This window comes from Haplochromis burtoni, unplaced genomic scaffold (genome assembly GCF_018398535.1).
Source record: "Haplochromis burtoni strain Fernald_Lab_line unplaced genomic scaffold, NCSU_Asbu1 Contig_56, whole genome shotgun sequence".
Lineage (NCBI taxonomy): Eukaryota > Metazoa > Chordata > Actinopteri > Cichliformes > Cichlidae > Haplochromis > Haplochromis burtoni.
The window spans coordinates 2,369,853-2,390,345 of NW_024582417.1; the positions used below are offsets into that span (position 1 = coordinate 2,369,853).

Here is a 20,493-nt window from a genome sequence, read left to right on the forward strand (position 1 = left end):
CGCATAAACAAACCTGCAGTTTGTAGTGATGTGCTGCAATTTTTTGGGTGTAGGCCTTTCATGCATCCTCTTCATGCTCCACTCCCCATCTTGTTTGTGTAACAGACAGTTTTCAGGGTAGCTCACACAATTAACAACACTTTGGGCTGGTGTTTCCAAACTTGTGGCAAATACAGCGTGCATCACAGAAGCTGTGATTCTTCCTGCACACCATCGAAACCAACTTCTTGTGCTGAAGTCTTGTGTGTCCTTCAGTAGCTTCTGCCTGCTCTTCAGTCACTGTTGCAGCATTTAGACACTTTACACAGTGCAGCTGTAGAACTGTAAGGCCAAGGAACTGTGTGCCTTTGTTGTGTAAAAATGCCAGAGACTGGGGTAATGTAGGTGAATATACAGTGTATTTAGTGTGATATTTCTCAGTTCCTGACAAACCCACAGCTTTACTGTGTTCCAGCAGTGTATCCAATAGCAGTGACAACTCCTCCAGAGTAGCAGGTGGAATTTTTCTTTTTTGAGGACGGCTTCTTTTGCCTTTCACTACAGACGGCCTGTTTATGTTTTTATCGAGAGCATTTTTTAAAAACGGTGCCTGCTTAAACAAAGCACACATTTCATTGGTTCCTCTCATATCACGTGCTGTGAGTAAATGTGGCATTTGATCATAGCGTGGAGGCAGCATGGCTGTGTATGGGCATGTTTACAAAGGTTGTCATAGGGAAGGTATGTAAGAAAGAAAAAACTGAAAATAGGGAGACAGGAGTCAAAGTGCAGAGTATCTCATTCAAAACTTATAATGCCTTTTTAATTTCATGCATATCAAATGTTTACGGCAATAGAAAATTATTACTTTAAAGTCCATTTAATAACACAGTATTGGCTATATTGGCAGTTAAGTACAAGGCAAACAAACTAAACCCATGCCATTACAATGTATTCTGTACAGAAAAATAAAATAGTTGAATTGCATTTAAACATGAAGGAATCGTGAGTAATATGACTCTGTCACATAAAAGAAATGGGCATCGTGAGTACAATTCCTTTTGAACAACTGTGACAGGATGATCACAAAATCCCCCTTCAGGGCTCAGCATAGGGGATCATCTGCCTCCATCTCACCCTGTCCCTAGCATACATTTCTGTCCTCCTATTTCACTACATGAACCTTCCATGAACCCTCTCTGTGGTCTTCCTATTTTCCTCCTCCCTGGAAGTTCCATCTTCAACATCTTTTGTCCAGTGTATCCACCATCCCTCTTCTGCACATGTCCAGGCCATCTTGGCTCTCTGACTTTGTGTCCAAATGGCTCAACCTGAGCTGTCCTTCTGTCCATTCTGGTCGCTTCTACTAAAAACATTGTCATCTTAAACTCTGTTGTTCACAAAATCCAAATTTCTTTAGATTTTCTACCATTTAATATATAAGCTAAATGTTTAAGGGGTTTTTTTTGTTATATAATACTAATAACTATGTGATTATACTTGAAATACTTGCTGAATCCTTCCTCATTCTTTCCTTTAATTAATACTTATAAGAAACAGTAATATAAAAGCAGAGTATTGCATAAAGCCTTGCATTGCTGGATGCTGCCAAATAAAAGTTTGTGAATTCCTGAGACAATCACCATTGTGAGATTTATGCAAATCAGGTATTCTTTTTAAAATTTATGTCATTAAATACACTATGTATTTATCCAGTTACGTCTTGTCCGGGTTTCGTGCTTTGCTCCATAGCAGCAGCGATGCTGTGAATACTGACTCGATCGTGTGAATTTTCAAGCCTTTGTTTCTGCACACTGTGGCGAACACCATAACAAAAGTAGATGATCAAACCTGTTCAAAATTTTAAAAGAAACGTAGCCGTCACACATATAAAAAGAGATATTTTTGCACATGTATAATCTTTTTTATGTATTCTGTAGCAGAAATGTGCTGCACATACCTACTCCCATCCACACTGTATAGCGGATCCAAGTGTCTGATCCAAGCTGAGCCATTAGATGGACATTGACAAAGGTACTAAAAATAGGAAGTAATGGGACAAAAGGAACCTGGGGATATAAAAGAGGAGAAGCATTGTTAAAAGATATTAAAGGAAAAAAAAAACCCCAAACCCCCCAAAATTCAGAATTTTAGAGCTTAAAAAATAAATAAACATGTAATGATAATACAGGTTGGCTAAATTTCTGTTTCTATTTCTATGCGTTCATTAATCAGTCTTCACTGTCTTTCTTTCATACCATGAAAGCAGCTTCTGCTGTATTCTGCGGTTGCCTCCAGACGATGAGGATGATTAGAAAAATCATTGCTACTATCACAGAAAGACAAAGTATGCTCCACCACTCCAGGGCTTGCAGGTAATCTACAGCCTCAGATACGAAGACGCTGAGAACAACTGCTAAAAAGACTGAGGAGAATCAATACGTTTGAGTTCTATTAATCAAAAATTAAATCAATAAAAAGTACAGTACAACAGAAAGATGATGACTCACTAATAACAAAAGTTAAAAGGGACACATTTTTTGATGTCCTTGTAGTGGCTTGGTATGGAGGACATAATATCCCTCCAATGGTAAAAGGTTCTGCTTTGCTTAGACTAGAATCATCACTGAGGTCAGTTTGATACCTGTAAAATTAAGGAAATATAATTTTAAAAAAGTGAAAACATTTAAGGTTTTTAGTTATTTCTACTTATAATATTCTCGTAAAGCACCAAATTATTATATTCCTGTTTTTTTTTCTTGTTCACATCCTGGAGTCTATTTTTAATGTCTGAACAACACACATCAAGTCAACAGCACTTCATTACATGATCTTTTGTAATTATAAGCGACTGATTAAAGTAAAGAAAACCTGATGTCTTCATAAACTCTTCAAACAAGCAAACCCTGAGTCATCCATCTGTTTAATTTCATTACGCTCATTATTGTGCATTGTTATTTCCCAATCTAGCGTACTCACACATTTTATGACAGTAATATGACCGTATCATAGTCAATATTTTGAGGTTGTTGAGCCATTTTGTGACTGACCTGTGTATCTAAACATATTATTAGGTGTACTGTAAGCATCATAGAAGGCAGTAATAATATTAATTCATTTGTATAAACAACTTAATTCCGTCTCTTATCACAGGTTCTTCGTAACCACTCATAAAAGGTAAGCTTCTTTCAATAACAAATATACAACCTCGTCTATACATATATGTCTTGAGTGACCGCTTATTTCTCTATACAGTGGCTTGCAAAAGTATTCGGCCCCCTTGAACTTTTCCACATTTTGTCACATTACAGCCACAAACATGAATCAATTTTATTGGAATTCCACGTGAAAGACCAACACAAAGTGGTGTACACGTGAGAAGTGGAACGAAAATCATACATGATTCCAAACATTTTTTACAAATAAATAACTGCAAAGTGGGGTGTGCGTAATTATTCAGCCCCCTGAGTCAATACTTTGTAGAACCACCTTTTGCTGCAATTACAGCTGCCAGTCTTTTAGGGTCTGTCTCTACCAGCTTTGCACATCTAGAGACTGAAATCTTTGCCCATTCTTCTTTGCAAAACAGCTCCAGCTCAGTCAGATTAGATGGACAGCGTTTGTGAACAGCAGTTTTCAGATCTTGCCACAGATTGGATTTAGATCTGGACTTTGACTGGGCCATTCTAACACATGGATATGTTTTGTTTTAAACCATTCCATTGTTGCCCTGGCTTTATGTTTAGGGTCGTTGTCCTGCTGGAAGGTGAACCTCCGCCCCAGTCTCAAGTCTTTTGCAGACTCCAAGAGGTTTTCTTCCAAGATTGCCCTGTATTTGGCTCCATCCATCTTCCCATCAACTCTGACCAGCTTCCCTGTCCCTGCTGAAGAGAAGCACCCCCAGAGCATGATGCTGCCACCACCATATTTGACAGTGGGGATGGTGTGTTCAGAGTGATGTGCAGTGTTAGTTTTCCGCCACACATAGCGTTTTGCATTTTGGCCAAAAAGTTCCATTTTGGTCTCATCTGACCAGAGCACCTTCTTCCACATGTTTGCTGTGTCCCCCACATGGCTTGTGGCAAACTGCAAACGGGACTTCTTATGGTTTTCTGTTAACAATGGCTTTCTTCTTGCCACTCTTCCATAAAGGCCAACTTTGTGCAGTGCACGACTAATAGTTGTCCTATGGACAGATTCCCCCACCTGAGCTGTAGATCTCTGCAGCTCGTCCAGAGTCACCATGGGCCTCTTGGCTGCATTTCTGATCAGCGCTCTCCTTGTTCGGCCTGTGAGTTTAGGTGGACGGCCTTGTCTTGGTAGGTTTACAGTTGTGCCATACTCCTTCCATTTCTGAATGATCGCTTGAACAGTGCTCCGTGGGATGTTCAAGGCTTGGGAAATCTTTTTGTAGCCTAAGCCTGCTTTAAATTTCTCAATAACTTTATCCCTGACCTGTCTGGTGTGTTCTTTGGACTTCATGGTGTTGTTGCTCCCAATATTCTCTTAGACAACCTCTGAGGCCGTCACAGAGCAGCTGTATTTGTACTGACATTAGATTACACACAGGTGCACTCTATTTAGTCATTAGCACTCATCAGGCAATGTCTATGGGCAACTGACTGCACTCAGACCAAAGGGGGCTGAATAATTACGCACACCCCACTTTGCAGTTATTTATTTGTAAAAAATGTTTGGAATCATGTATGATTTTCGTTCCACTTCTCACGTGTACACCACTTTGTGTTGGTCTTTCACGTGGAATTCCAATAAAATTGATTCATGTTTGTGGCTGTAATGTGACAAAATGTGGAAAAGTTCAAGGGGGCCGAATACTTTTGCAAGCCACTGTATTTTGTTAAGCCCTAGCAGCCTTAACTAATGAGCCACCACTGGTTGCCACTCAGTTTAGACAAGATCTCCAACAGCACTGGCTATAATGCAGCCCCACAACATGACAAGGTCTCCACCGTGTTTTAGCTGCAGACATCACTCCATAAGACCTGTTGTCACTGGTTTTTAGTCTAGCTCTTGTCTTGTGTTGAGGTATTTGGCAAAGCTCAGCATTTACTCCTTGCTCCCTTCATTAGAATCACTTTTGAAGGGGAGCCATCATTCCAGTGAGATCATCCAGTGGCTGGAACAACTGAGGGGACAGATGAATCTCTCAAATCCTGTGTTGGCTCTTTGTATATTTTTCTATGTCTTAAGGACATGACTTTCAGATACTGTTCATTAGCTAATATTTCAAGCCATGTCTTCTTTTGTCCTCCACATTTCCAGTTTCTTCACTTATTAAAGACTGGACGCCATGCCAAGATTGTGGTGTAGTGTTGTGTTTGGCATGCTGAACCTTTATGCAGGATTCAGAGGCAGAACTGGACTCAAAAAGACTTACAGGAAAGCCACAAACTAGAAAACCTGGAAACTCAGAATGGAATTAATAATCAACTAGGCGAACAAAACACGAGGGAGACAAAGCATGATGGTGGCTGGTACAAGGAACTAAAGAAACTGAGGTCTTAAATATACACTTGAGGCAAACAGGGAGATGAAACACGTAAGTGAACACAGCTGAACTAAATCAGGGAAACAAGACAGAGCAAAACTGACACAGGAGGTGAGACTATCAAAATAAGAGAGGAAGCATAAACACAGGGACGGAAACACAGACTCAAGACATACAACCCAAGACAAGGAAAGGGTAAACAAACACAGAGGCATGACTGAGACAAGGGAGAGAGAGCAAGCACGGGACAGAAAGAGAGAGAGAGAGAGCGAGAGAGAGAGAGAGAGAGAGAGAGAGAATGGACACGAGGGGTGACTAACATAACAAGAAATCAAGAACTATAACCAAACTCAGAAGCACAAGAGAACAATACACTCATTAGCCATATATACATAAATCATCTTATACTTCTCCAAAGAAATAACTAACAAGTCCAAGCAAACTGTAATACTGGGTCAAAGACAAAGATGTGCCAATTTCTGGCTAATAGCTCTTTGTGTTATCTTTGGCATTAACTGGAAAAAAAAATAGCAACCAATGGTGTTGGGGGGGGGGGGGTGTCTGACAGGCTGCTAGGAACAAAGTGCGTCAAGATACAGTTTTAAACTGATGCTTTGTCTGTTAGACATATTACCATTTCATCCTTTCAGTTAGAAACCCTTTTATATTTGAAGGATTCATAGGTTAGTGATTGAACAAACAAAAAACATTCCTCTGAAAATGGTCAGGTACAAGGACTGAACTAAAACTGAGTGAAAACAGCCAGTGTGCAAAGAAAAACTTTGAAAGACCTTCAGAAAGCTGGACAACTAATGGTGAAGAACACTTTTAAAAAACGCAAGAAAGTCTTGTTTGTTAGGTGCAAAACATACTAATAATAAGCAGTAATAAGTGCAGTGCCAACATGCATACTTGTGATCATCTGTACCTTAATATGAGAATGCAAATGGCAACAAGTGTGTAGGCAAACAGGGTTCCAATCGACATCATGTCAACCAACGACTTCAGGTCAAACAATAAAGCCATGATAGCTGCAAAGAAGTAGGAGAAATTAAATATGTTTATAAATTCTGCAACCATTTTATCAGTGTAGTAGCTGATGGCCTTAACAAAATCAAATAATTAAAAAATGCAATTTAAAAAATTATATTATAATCTCTTCTAAAGTTAGTTATACCTGCTACAACCCCTGAAGCCAGTGTAGCAATGACAGGACTTTGTCTGTCACTCATGTTACTGAGAGGTCTGAAGAGCAGTCCATCCCGGGCCATGGCAAAGAGAACACGAGGCATCGGGAACATTGATCCTAGAAGGCTTCGGAAAAAAGCTCATAGCTCATTAACAGCAATTCAGTTATTCTCGTGTCCCTGTTTTAATTCCTAGTAATGATCCCAGTGATTTTATTTGGTGTATGTGCAATAAATGTCACCAAAGGGGTATTGTAATGTATAAAGAATTGTAGGTTTGTTTATACGTGATACTTCATGCATTATACCTTGTTGAGAGCGCACAGAGTGATCCCACAGCAACTGCATACTTTGCAGGGCCCCAACCGATGTATGTAAAGGCCACAGGCAGTGGGCTGTGAACGCTGAGCAAATAGTATGGCATCAAAAGAGTCAGGGTGGCAGACACACCAAAATAAGCCAAGAAGCAGATAAGGAGGGACGCCACAATCCCGAGTGGGATTGACTTCTGAGGGTTCTGAACCTCCTCTCCTAAAGAAAAACACAAAATTATCCCAGTGTAGTTTATGCCATCATTTAATCTTTAGATGCTTTTTTATGACATAGAACCATGTCTATAAAATAAACTTGTAAAATTTTGTAAAATAACAAAATGTATATGCTGTAGAGAATATTCTAGTCCAAAGATCTCTGTGTTTTTCTGGACAATTGAAATTGCCACAAACATCTTCTGGTGTCATTGTGATCAAATTTTCACTTTCCTTATGCAGTGCATTATAATTACTGGCTTTGCACTTAAATTCTAAAAGTTACCTGTTGTTGCAATGCAGTCAAATCCAACAAATGCATAAAAGCAAGTGGCTGCTCCTGCTAATGTCCCCTCAAAACCAAAAGGGAAAAATCCTCCGCTGCCATATGTGGTGGTTTTATTCAGGGTCGTATAGTTCCTATAAACAGTGATCAACAGTCAAGCAGCTAAAAAAAAGAAAGAAAAATACAGCAGAAGCCAAAATAACGGGGGCAGGTGGAGGCCATACTCGGATTGGTTTGGAAGGGTGTCTTCATATCTGTACCAGTTGTTGATGTCCCCCTTTATGAATCCAGAGAGGATAACAAAGAGCAACACCAGGATGTTAACGGCTGTAAAAACTTTATTTACAGTGGCCGATTCTTTAACACCAAATGCAAGAATCCCTAGAAAGAAAAATATATAAGAATTAATTTCACCATGTCAATGAACCTAGTGGAAACTCATTTGTCAAATATTTACTTTAGTCAAAAATATGTAGGACACTTTAACCTCTTGTGTTTGTTTTTTTTTTTTTTTTTTTAATCATTTTTTAAACTTACAATAAACTAAGAGTACCTGTATTATGTTAATAAATAATTAGGTTTTTAGTATATGAAACTTACCTGCCAAGAGCATAATGATACCTGCTGCAAAGAAGTCTGGATAGGGAGCCAATCCAGGTAAATCCATTGCAACCTGTTTGCCTAAAGAGTTGGCAATGACATTTCCAATGAGATCATCAAAGGTCCCACTCCAGGCTCTGGCTACACTTGATGTCCCTTAACAACAGAAGCCATTAGCAAACAATACCCAGTGTTACTTAAAATCACTTGACAAATATTATTTTAATCTATGATTTTTCCAGGATTAATATTCATTCAATGGCCTTATTGTTACCTATGACATAAGACAGCAGGAGGTTCCAGCCCGTGGCAAAAGCCCATATCTCACCCACAGTCACGTAGCTATAGAGATAAGCAGAGCCAGTTTTGGGAACACGAGCTCCAAATTCAGCATAACACAGTCCTGCAAAGATGGAGGCCACTGCTGCTATCAGGAAGGAGATTATGATACTAGGCCCGGCCACAGCTCTGGCCACTTCTCCTGAAAGCACATACACACCGGCCCCCAGTGTGCTGCCGACCCCAAGAGCCACCAAATCAAGGGTAGTCAGACACCGGCGAAAGTTGGACACTTCACCTTCAGGCTCCAGAGGTTTTCTACGTGAAATATTCTGCAGAAACTGCAGCACCTTTGCACCGGACATCTGTGATAATTAGGAATTATTCAGTTAATTCTGTGGGTACTAGAAGAAAATCAAAACTTGAGAACTGGCAGTGAGAAAATTGTGAATACAACCAGGACTAGATTTTAATTATTTTTATGCTGTTATCTGATCAAACAAAGTAAATTTGTTTTGTTTTACAGTTCATTTAATCCGAGTTGGTAAATGATAAATGGACTAGTTCTTACGTAGCACTGTTCTGCTCTACTTGAGCACTCAAAGCCTTTATGCATTTAATAATAATTATTATTAGTGTATAAATCACCATATGACTTCACAAATGAACAAGCTCACGTTTCATACCATCAACAGTAAGCTACAACTACACATACAGAGACTTTACTGAACAGTAGAGACTATAAGCACTAATTTTTACTTTGTTATTCATGCAATAATTTGACAAGTATATTTCATGGTCTATTTGCTGAATAAATGAGGGCACATAGTGCTTTATCATAATAAATTTATGATTTTACAGTGTTTATATAATGTACCGATGATTCACCGTGACTCAGATAAGATGTCATTACAAAATAAGCCATGCACACTAATTACACAAACTAACAAACTGAGATTACAGCTGATATATTAAAGTCACATCAATAAAAAAAGAGAGGCATTCCTACCTTTCTAGCTAAACTCTGTGTGAGTCTGTTTTGATCTGTCCCACTCCACACTACACTGTGTATGAGAATAAATTCATTCACCGTGAACTTTTCACAGCCCAACATTTTTTTACACATTATGTTACATTTCAGACTTATGTGCCATTTCTGAAAAAGAGAGGATCAGAATGATTTGTGTGAGCACTCACATATCAAGACTTTATAAAGGTGGGAGCAAGTGGGAAAAAACTTATTTTAGCTGTTTTTTGTGCGTAGATGACACTTATACTAAACATGTTTTTACATTTGAATTAAACTGAATGCTATAAAAAAAAGCTATTGAAACCTTAATGATGAATTGCTCTTACTGATTCATACATTCGGTCATAAAGACGTGCTGGTGAATTTATTAATTCACTTTATAATTTATTTTCGCTTCAAATCTAGAAACACATTTACTCATTTATTGTCATTTCTTTCAATAATATGTGAACAAATTAAGCATGCACTAATTTGCTGTAAGATTATTGGCCTCATTTAACAAATGCTACTGTTAATGGTTCTCACAGTACTTTATACGCCTGCTGATTAGCATACCAAGGTCTGCATGTAGTATGACGACCTTCCTCTAGCTATAAAGAAGTTGACTGAAACTTAGAACAGACTTATTAGACTTATTGTAACCTCTGGAGAGCTTCTGTGTGCCTGATGTCTCGTGAACACACAGTCGCCTTGGGACCCTGGTAAGTCAACACGTTGTAAAGTGAAATGGTTTTCAATGGAGACATCTCCTCAGCAACAAATTGACTTGTTCATCAGAGCGGGAATCAACTAATTGTTTGGAGAACAATTAGTTGAACATAAGGGTACAATCCATTGCTTCCAGGAGTTCATGGAATCACAATGCAGATGAAATACAATAAAAATGTAAACGTGAAAAAGGCACTTAGTTATTACATAATAAAAATAGTAATACTACTACTATTAATAATATTACACAGAATCCTGTTCCAAATCCAGTTTAAAATACCATTTTTATCAAAGCCCGCACAGAAAGGCAATCTCCACAACTCGTCTTTTTTAATCCAACAATGAGGCTGTGTACTAGGAAATACATTAATTTTCATTTGTAATAGCGTAGACAAAAGAATAGATTTTAAGCCCCAACCTATCCTCTGCCACTTTAGATGTGATTTCTTTCAGGAGGAGTGAACTGTGAGCTGACTTCATTAGCTGAAGGAAATGGCCTATCCTTCTCTTTGTTAATGATTCATCTGCAGAAAGAGGTTCAGAAGCCAGCAGCATTGTCTAGCGAAATCATTCAGCAGTCAGGATATTTTGGAAAAAGTCCTTAAAATCGGCGAATAGCTGCAGATTGACTGTTTCACATGTCTTTAAGTAATACTCGGGAATTTGGGAGGTAAGTTTTATTTGAGTTTATTTGCCATATTTTTGTTGTTTTAAATGGATGTTTAAAAAGCAGGACATTGTTTTAACCAATAGACCCATAACTACTTTCTAATTTAGGTTTTTAATCATTTGAAACCAGTAATAAAACCATGGTTACTGGCTTTATTGATTTTAAAACACTTTTGAATCGATTTTTAATCACAGTTTAGTTAAAACTGTTCTTTGAATTAACTGAGTTACTTTCTGTTTTTTTAAGATTTGCCTGCAAGATGTAATAAATCCTAATTGTAGAAAATTGATGTGTTTTTTTTGTTTCTCCTTAGTGCAATAAAAATTCTTCTTCTTCTCCGTAATGTGGCAAACAATGGCTCCTAGGGGTTGTAGTTGCTTCATTATCACGGCTCTGCCCCAGCATTTTTCCAGCAGTATTAACCAGCTGCAGCAGGGCCGCTATGGCTTTTCTCCATGGTGACTGGGTTCACTGGCCATAGCATTTGCAGGAAGGTCATTAGAGTGTGACTTCTCTCTTGGCTCATGTATATCCTGTGCTTGTTTCAGTTCATCTAGGATATTTCAAGAACACTATGACACTGTTAGTGAGGTGTGAAATGTTTAAATTTATCTCTTCTTAGAATTACAACTAAAGAAGTCAGCTCATTAAGGAAAATCCTAACTCTTAGAAAACTTCTGTATCTGAGTGGTCTGGCTCAAGCAAGAAATATAGCCTTAGGCCATGATGGCTCATTACAATATTTTGTCCCTGCTTAAGCTGGAAAATAAACTCAATAATTGGAGTTAAGTCAGTATTACACACTCGGCATATTCCTGTGTTTTTCTAAATTAAAAACGGAAAACTCTAACGATTTCACCAGTGGTACTTATTTCTAACCAATGAGTTGTTCATCTCTGTGTTTCAAACAGGTAGACCTTCATCAGCATAAACATGAATAACACAAAACAACCCAGCAGGCAGATTGATGGGAGAAGTTAATATTGAAATTTTCTTCACCCTGGGAAGTCACAGAAAACAATCGTATCTAATCAAAGACAAAAAAAGATGAGACTGCTTCTGTATTATTTGACACTGCTGGGGTCCAGTTATGTGATTTCAACGTACGGACCCCACCAGAGAGCACAGATGACTGGTGATATTTTACTTGGAGGTCTTTTCCCCTTACACTTCGGCATTGCATCCAAAGATCAAGACCTTGCAGCCCGGCCAGAATCCACTCAGTGTGTCAGGTAATTTGTGCTCTGAGGTAACAAAAAACCCTTTTGCAAACCAAGTGTGTCATACTCATGCCTTTTTTCTTTGCACAGGTTCAATTTCCGTGGTTTTCGTTGGCTCCAAGCCATGATTTTCGCGATTGAAGAGATTAACAACAGCAGTACGCTCCTTCCCAACATCACGCTGGGCTACAGGATTTTTGACACTTGCAACACTGTGTCAAAAGCCTTGGAAGCCACCCTAAGTTTTGTGGCCCAAAATAAGATCGACTCTTTAAATTTAGATGAGTTTTGCAACTGTACTGATCACATACCATCAACCATTGCAGTAGTAGGAGCTGCTGGATCTGCTGTCTCCACAGCAGTTGCAAACTTGCTGGGTCTATTTTATATCCCTCAGGTGAGTTGCTGGGTAATAGCTATGTCAACAACACATCATTATTTCATTATCTACATCCATAAAAATTAAGTCTACATATAATGATTTTCGTGTTTGTTCAATAAATGATTTGAAAGTGGTTAAAGATAATTAAGACGATGCAATGAAAACCTGATAGATTAACTGAGCAATTTCCTGTTTCAGATCAGTTATGCCTCGTCTAGCCGCCTACTGAGCAACAAGAATCAGTACAAGTCCTTCATGAGAACCATTCCTACAGATGAGTACCAGGCCACAGCCATGGCAGACATTATTGAGTACTTTCAGTGGAACTGGGTCATTGCTGTGGCCTCCGATGATGAGTATGGGCGTCCAGGGATTGAAAAGTTTGAGAAGGAGATGGAAGAGCGAGACATCTGCATTCATCTAAATGAACTTATTTCTCAGTATTTTGAGGATCACGAAATCAAAGCACTGGCTGACAGGATTGAAAATTCCACAGCTAAAGTAATCGTTGTGTTCGCCAGTGGCCCAGATGTCGAACCTCTAATCAAAGAGATGGTTAGGAGAAACATCACAGATCGGATCTGGTTAGCCAGTGAAGCTTGGGCAATCTCCTCCCTTGTTGCTAAACCAGAATATCTTGATGTTATGGCAGGGACTATTGGTTTTGCTCTAAAGGCAGGTCGTATACCTGGCTTTAGAGAGTTCTTACGGCACGTCCAACCAAAGAAAGACAGTCATAATGAATTTGTCAGAGAGTTTTGGGAAGAAACTTTCAACTGCTATCTAGAAGATAGCCCGAGATTCCAAGAAAGTGAGAATGGCAGCACTAGTTTCAGGCCTTTGTGTAGTGGTGAGGAGGACATCGCAAGTGTTGAAACACCATACCTGGACTACAAACACCTTCGTATCTCCTATAACGTTTATGTTGCAGTTTATTCCATAGCACAGGCGCTACAGGACATACTCACATGCACACCTGGACGTGGACTTTTTGCAAACAATTCCTGCGCAGATATAAAAAAAATGGAAGCATGGCAGGTACAATGTATTTAATTTATGTTTAATAAAAGGAGTTAAATATTAGATATGCCAATGTGTGAATGATGAAAGCATGTTCTTCTATTTCTCAGGTCCTTAAGCAGCTTAGGCATTTGAACTACACCAACAGCATGGGAGAAAAGATGCGCTTTGACGAGAACTCAGATATGGAAGCAAATTACACCATTATAAACTGGCACAGGTCTACTGAAGATGGCTCTGTGGTTTTTGAGGAGGTTGGATATTACAACATGCATGCCAAGAGAGGAGCCAAGCTGTTCATTGACAGGACAAAGATTCTTTGGAATGGCTATAGCACAGAGGTCAGTGAAACTCTTTTGTATATCCATTAAAACAGTGTTATTTCTTGTCATTGAGGAAAAACAAGGGAACGCGTCTCTGACTTATCAGTGTCTCAGCTGATAAATGGTACTTTTTAAGGTGAAACAGCTGTCCATCGGAGCAATAAGAGTGAACCAAAACTAAAGTTGTGATTTTATGTGAAGCTAAATACAGATGTCACCTCTGTGGTTGTGGATTACCATTTTTCAGCTCCGAGTTTTGCATTTTAGCCCTTGCCATCTGGGAAGTAGTCCCCCTGTTGGCCTCCTTTCTCTCCACCACTGGAAATGCAGTGGATGGCCCACCTTACAGGGCCAGTATTTGTTACCTTTCCACATTGTATAAAATGAACATCACACTATATTTAACCCATTAGGACAGAGTAAACACTGAGACTCACATGTATGGTATAGTTTCCACATCCATAAGTCAGGTGGTGTCTGCTTCAGTCTCTGTTATGTAAGATGGTGTGTGTGAAGTCCCATGCCTTCCGCTTCTGTAACGTAGACTTCTTTTTAAATTAGTACTGGGGGATTTCTTTATTTCTATTTTACATTTGAATGCCCATCTAAATCAACCCCTCTCATTAACCTTCCTGTTATTTTATCTTCTAAAGGTGCCATTCTCTAACTGCAGCGAGGACTGTGAACCTGGCACAAGAAAGGGGATCATAGACAGCATGCCTACTTGCTGCTTTGAATGCACAGAGTGTTCTGATGGTGAATACAGTAATCATAAAGGTATGTAGGTAGATGCAAAACACTCTCTGCTAATGTTAGACTTGATGAATAATAGAGTTTTAACACAGTTTCTCTTATACAGATGCCAGTGTTTGTGCCAAGTGTCCAAATAACTCCTGGTCAAACGGGAACCACACATTCTGTTTCCTCAAGGAAGTCGAGTTTCTCTCCTGGACAGAACCATTTGGGATAGCTCTGGCTATATGTGCAGTACTGGGTGTTGTCTTGACAGCCTTTGTGATTGGAGTCTTTGTCAGATTTCGCAACACCCCAATTGTGAAGGCCACAAACCGAGAACTATCATATGTGCTCCTTTTCTCACTTATCTGTTGCTTCTCCAGCTCTCTCATCTTTATTGGAGAGCCACAAGACTGGACATGCCGTTTACGCCAACCCACCTTTGGGGTCAGTTTTGTTCTCTGCATCTCCTGCATCCTTGTCAAAACTAACAGAGTCCTTTTGGTATTTGAGGCCAAGATTCCTACGAGTCTCCATCGTAAATGGTGGGGATTGAATCTGCAGTTTCTCCTGGTGTTTCTGTGCACATTTGTCCAAGTCATGATATGTGTGGTCTGGCTTTACAACGCCCCTCCTTCTAGTTACCAAAATCATGACATCGATGAGATCATTTTTATCACATGCAATGAGGGCTCTGTGATGGCTCTTGGGTTTTTAATTGGCTACACGTGCATATTGGCAGCCATATGTTTCTTCTTTGCATTTAAGTCACGGAAACTTCCAGAAAACTTTACAGAGGCCAAGTTCATTACTTTTAGCATGCTCATATTCTTTATTGTTTGGATCTCTTTTATTCCTGCATACTTCAGTACTTACGGCAAGTTTGTTTCAGCTGTGGAGGTCATTGCTATCCTGGCATCTAGCTTTGGGATGCTAGCCTGTATCTTCTTCAACAAGGTCTACATCATCCTCTTCAAACCCTCCAGGAACACGATTGAGGAAGTCAGATGCAGCACTGCAGCCCATGCTTTCAAAGTGGCTGCCAAAGCTACATTAAAACACAGCACAACTTCAAGAAAAAAGTCCGGCAGCCTCGGTGGGTCTTCTGCCTCAACTCCTTCCTCATCCATCAGCGTCAAGACCAATGGCAATGACTACGACACTGCCTCAGGAAAGCACAGGCCAAGGGTGAGCTTTGGGAGTGGAACAGTTACTTTGTCCTTGAGTTTCGAGGAGTCCAGGAGGAGTTCTCTGATGTGATTGCTAGGTGTTGATGTGTCACCTTCACTGATCCAAATTAAGTAGGAGTGTATTTTTTTAGACTTTGTTTTGGAATTTATTTTAATGTAGATTTTTTTCTTTAAATTTTTTCCCTCTCCATATTTTATCAGAATGATCAGTCGAAACAATATACTGTCTATGAATTCTGTTACTTTTAGTATTTCTGATTAATGTTAACTCTGCTAATATGGTAAAACACAGCAATACAAGCAAAATTTCCAATTGTTGCCTGTTCTTTAAAGGATTATCCACTTTCTAAAAGGCGTTCGCACTGTTTTGTGGCACAATGTTCCCTCCTCTGATAAATATCCTCCTATATTCCCTCTATTGTATTTTGTTATGACACTATGAGCTTGTAAAATACAAACTAACTACCTATAATGTGATGTATATAATAAAAATGAACCAAGATGCAAGTAAAAATTACCTAAATTATCTTGGAAATAGATCTTATTACTAGAAAATCTGGTGAACACACTGACTAAAGGGGATTCTGGTCTTTCTAAGAACTTGCTCTGCTTGTGGTTTGCTTATCACAAGTATCTGACAACTGCAAACAGTGCAGGCCTGTCTCGCATGTTAATGTCATTCGTGCAGTAATCCTGCCCTGCAGTCATTTCTTTACAATGGTGGTAGGAGGAGTAGCCATCTGCTTGCCAAATGTAAAATCTGTAACTTTTCTAAACTCTATGGTACGTGTTTATTTCAGGGCTGCAGAGATAATTTTACATATAAAGCTGTTTAACAAATCACTGAACGTTTATTGAACAGACGATACAGTACACCCATAAATGTACATGTTCGTGGGTGTACTGAGCACAAATAAAAGTATAATAGTGGCTATGTGGAATCTGCTCTCAAAAACATCCCATCATTTGTTACCAGAATATTGTGAAAGAGCACCTTGTACCTTTACAAAGCTAATGATATTTTTTGTGAACTTTCTACTTTAAATTAAGGTTTAACTCCTTAAGAATGATAAAGGATAGAGAACTGAGTATTAACATGTATATGAAATTATCAACACAAAAGTGAAATACAATAGAGAAGGTATCATAATGTAAGGCTTCTTTGATGGTGCAGAATCTCCTGAAACTCAATACAACAAATTACATTTACAACCCTTAAAAGAAATGAATACAGGGAGACATTAAAAAAGGACAAATCCAGTTTTTCAGAGTACCCCACATTTAATCAAAATTATTACTTTGGAATGACCTCAACTGGTCAGTAAATGACAAACCACAATATAGTTGAGTTTCAGCAGTTCAATCTGAATATATAGTCAAAAATGTCTCTTGTCAGTTCATCAAGTCTGAGCTACACCAGAAGGAAGTGCATGTTTCAAATGAATACTGTTAATGGATGTTTGGCCAGTTATGAAATGAAATTGTTTCTTTAATTCTCCTGTTGTGAATGTTTAATGTGTGTATTTAATAAAGGCAGAGATAGCCACGATGGTTTACATATTATTAGTGTCAGTACACTGACGTTGTCTATTTTTCTGACTTAGATGAAAGTCCAGTCATATTTTATGACTAATTAAAACAGAAATTATATAGCCCACACTGTGTGAACATGAAAGCCAAGACTTGGAAAATTTATAGCTCAACACCACCATCTAGGAACGCAGCCAAGGAAATATTCCTCTGAAAAGTAGTGACATCTATTGTTTCAGTGCCCTCTACAACTGAAGTCAAAACCACAACCCCACATCCAAGTCTCAAAATATAATAAAATCCCACGAGCTATGTAATAGCATATTAATATAATATAATACATGTACACTATGTTACAAAAATAAGGTAAAAGGGCATCTCACAAGCACCAGACCTCCCACATGTCTCAATAAGAGGTCAGCGTGCTCAGTTATTCAGGACCACACTCGACCTGAAACTGACTGAGGTGCAGCTGGACAACCAACTCCTCTGTTGACAGGAAGAAACGAGCTTTATCTGTAGAGGCTCAAATATAGCTCTGCAGCACAACCAGCATGTTGCTGACATCTGAACTCTAGGGTGGGATGAACCATAGACTGAGCAAAATAACCAGGAAGCATTGCATGCTGTGCACATCTGTCAAAGCTTGCCCTAGCTGAAAAAGGAGAGGGTTTTGTCAAAGTACTGTAATTATTCAAATGGAAAACACTGGCACACCTGCAAGTGGAAATAGGAAATTTGATTGAATTTTAACTACAGTGGAGTAGAAACTTACCCTTTCACAAAGTTTATTTAAGCTAAATCTTTCATATTTTACTCACATAAAAATCTCACAAAATTAAACGTGGAAAGAGAAAAGACTGGAAAGCAAACTTTCAAAGGCTGTAGTGCTGTTGCATTTAGCTTTTCTACAAGCTGTTTACTTATGACTCTCCATCAATGCTCAGAATTAGCAAAAACAACAACAACAACAACAAATAAAAACAAATTAAAAACCCAGTGTACAAAATCCAAATTCAAATAAATAAACAAGTCCATATTATAGTCAATTTATACCAATTTGCATAGGTAGAATAGACACAAATTAAGCTAAAGTCATTTATAAGACATCTTAAGTGGGAATAAAGATAAGATAAGATAAAACCTTTTAATCTTGTTAGAGATTCTTCTGCTTTTTTTTTTTTAGAAATATGAGCAGAATCAGAAGCACTGTGTGTAGAGCAATGACTGCATAGTAGTGAAAATTTATATACTAACGTAACAACAGTTAAAAATGTATCCGTGAGTTTTGTCCTCCAGTAGTTTTTGGTGTCATCAACAGATCGCAAACTTCAATTTTGAAATTTTCACACCGGAAGTATTTATGTGACGCACATCATCATCATCAACTCGCAGACTTTCTGCCTCAACAGAAAAACGGCGTTTATGAGGCATAAGCAAATAATATAAAAAGCAGAAATTAAAGAAGATTTACTCATAATAAATAATATAACCGTTAACCCCCCGCCCCCCGAGATCTCTTCAAGGTCTTAAAGGTAAAACTTTATTATGAAATGCGTGGAACGGAAGTCCTTACTAATTTACGTTTACTTGACTGGTGGGCTTGTAGACGGGCTAATTACAGCGATGTTGTAGTCTATGAAAGGCTACTTAAGTATCAGGTAAGGAAATTGGTGTTTTGCGCTAAATTGAAATAAGGCCAGACTGTACTCGGCTTCCAAGACACGTGTCTCTTTTAATGCTAATGTTTTATTTTTAATAGCCGTTATATCCGCATTCGTCAGCTAGCTAGCAGGTAAGCTATAACTACAGGTAGCGTTTATGTGAGGGCATCAACGTGTAAGTTGTGAGCTTCTGCAATCATAAAAAGGACTGCAGTCAAAAGAGAGAGGAGCTGGCACAAGTATAAGGAAAACAAAAAGGTACTGTTTCGTTGATCTGCACCTCGTGTTATGGACGAACTAGTCGACGTTAGCTTGACTGTGTTCTCAAAATTAACTCAGAGAAATCTTACTAAAAATGGCAGAACATTAATATTTAAATTATAAAACGCTTTCCTGCTAACGATCCTGCTAGCATCCCAAGAGAGGACAACCATGCTAGCAATAGCATAATGGCTTTCATGTGTTTTGTGTGTCGCTGGTTGTGAGTTAAAAATTATCATAATAATGTTAACGGAAAAAGAGTTAGCGTTAATTGTTATGTCAGCTGATGGCATCTGTGTTTGATTTAATGGAGAGAGTGTATTATTATAGTAGTATGTCAATGAAACTGGAGTGTTACTCTGTTTTACATGTTTTTGGTTTAAATAGGAGACCTAGAAAAAAAAAGCCCATTCATTAATCTCCTCTGTAATGGACATTTGTTTTTGGTCTATGTCTTTTGACTTATTTGAGCTACCCTACTAAATCCTGATGTACTCAATGGAGGCCATCCAGGGCTTTCAATTGGTCTCTCGTGTGTTTGGCTGGGCTCTTTTAGTTCGAAAGAGGAAGGAAATCACAAAAAAGGTTCAGCTTTTTCCCCCCTCGGTTCTCAGGAGGATCTAAAGAAAATTACTACTATTAACAAGCAGTCCACAGTTTTGATCAACTTATCAGCTGTTTCTATATCTTTGGGCATTTTCTGTTTTTGAAACGGGATAGTTTGTTTTATTATGCAGTCATTTTCTGTAATGAATACTTTACCAGCGAAACTACCATCTGAGCAATAATCTGCTCAAGTGGTAGTACAGGTTCAGAAAGTACACGTATCAGTTCAAGTAACACGGTAAACTGGTTCCTTAATGTGGCTTTCCCTGCTAATGTGTCACATATTGTTAGCTAAAACCTGCCCTCAAAATGTGTTGCATGTTTCCAAGCAAAAACGCACCCTTTTTTGGTTCTAACATTTTTATTTTCTGTTCATCTATTCCCAGTTGGTGGAGTGCCCAAGCTTATGGCCCCCCGTCTAAAAGTGGAGTTTTCTGATTCACCAATGGAATTTCACAAATAAGTGCTTGCTCTATATATAGTGATAGTGATAATTACTTTCTATATAGTCAAGGAGCATGTCTCATCAGCATGGGATGACTGGTCAGCGACTCTATGGCTGTCACTGTTTTTGCTGAAACGTTCTTTGTGAAAGAAGTAGCGTAAACTATAGCTTACAGAATCTACATTCACTTTTTCTGCCTTCACATCAGCAAAGTCACATAGCCATGGGCTATTGTTCAAGTTCGAGGAAGATTTCACGCAAGAGCAAGTACGTCATACTGCTGATTCTTGTGCTGTCAGTACTGGCATGGATAGCAATATTTTCAAGAGAGATGGTGAAACC

The 20,493-nt window shown here is 38.7% G+C and overlaps 3 protein-coding genes across 3 annotated transcripts in view; 2 read left to right on the forward strand and 1 right to left on the reverse strand.

The window, feature by feature from the left end:
* Positions 1 to 671: 671 nt before the first annotated feature.
* Positions 672 to 9,799, reverse strand: zgc:175280 (cationic amino acid transporter 2 family protein). Its single transcript, XM_042220889.1, has 12 exons — positions 9,377 to 9,799; positions 8,363 to 8,732; positions 8,089 to 8,244; positions 7,713 to 7,869; positions 7,489 to 7,622; positions 6,984 to 7,206; positions 6,666 to 6,802; positions 6,417 to 6,519; positions 2,447 to 2,623; positions 2,238 to 2,415; positions 1,940 to 2,048; positions 672 to 1,830 (listed from the first exon to the last, which is right to left on the reverse strand). Exons 1-12 carry the CDS (start codon positions 9,491 to 9,493, stop codon positions 1,688 to 1,690), a joined length of 2,004 nt encoding a protein of 667 aa, XP_042076823.1. The 5' UTR covers positions 9,494 to 9,799; the 3' UTR covers positions 672 to 1,687.
* An 832-nt stretch (positions 9,800 to 10,631) lies between these two features.
* Positions 10,632 to 17,184, forward strand: casr (calcium-sensing receptor). Its single transcript, XM_005922221.3, has 7 exons — positions 10,632 to 10,775; positions 11,687 to 12,007; positions 12,086 to 12,392; positions 12,576 to 13,415; positions 13,508 to 13,738; positions 14,374 to 14,497; positions 14,580 to 17,184. The coding sequence occupies exons 2-7, from the start codon at positions 11,823 to 11,825 to the stop codon at positions 15,713 to 15,715; spliced, it is 2,823 nt and encodes a 940-aa protein (XP_005922283.1). The 5' UTR covers positions 10,632 to 10,775; positions 11,687 to 11,822; the 3' UTR covers positions 15,716 to 17,184.
* A 1,546-nt stretch (positions 17,185 to 18,730) lies between these two features.
* The window catches only part of b4galt4 (UDP-Gal:betaGlcNAc beta 1,4- galactosyltransferase, polypeptide 4), a gene marked incomplete in the record, with an annotated part of 7,175 nt that continues 5,412 nt past the window's right edge, over positions 18,731 to 20,493 (forward strand). The window contains 2 exon segments of the mRNA XM_014333554.2: positions 18,731 to 18,836; positions 20,093 to 20,493. Of these exon segments, the coding sequence (XP_014189040.1) occupies positions 20,375 to 20,493 (119 nt within the window).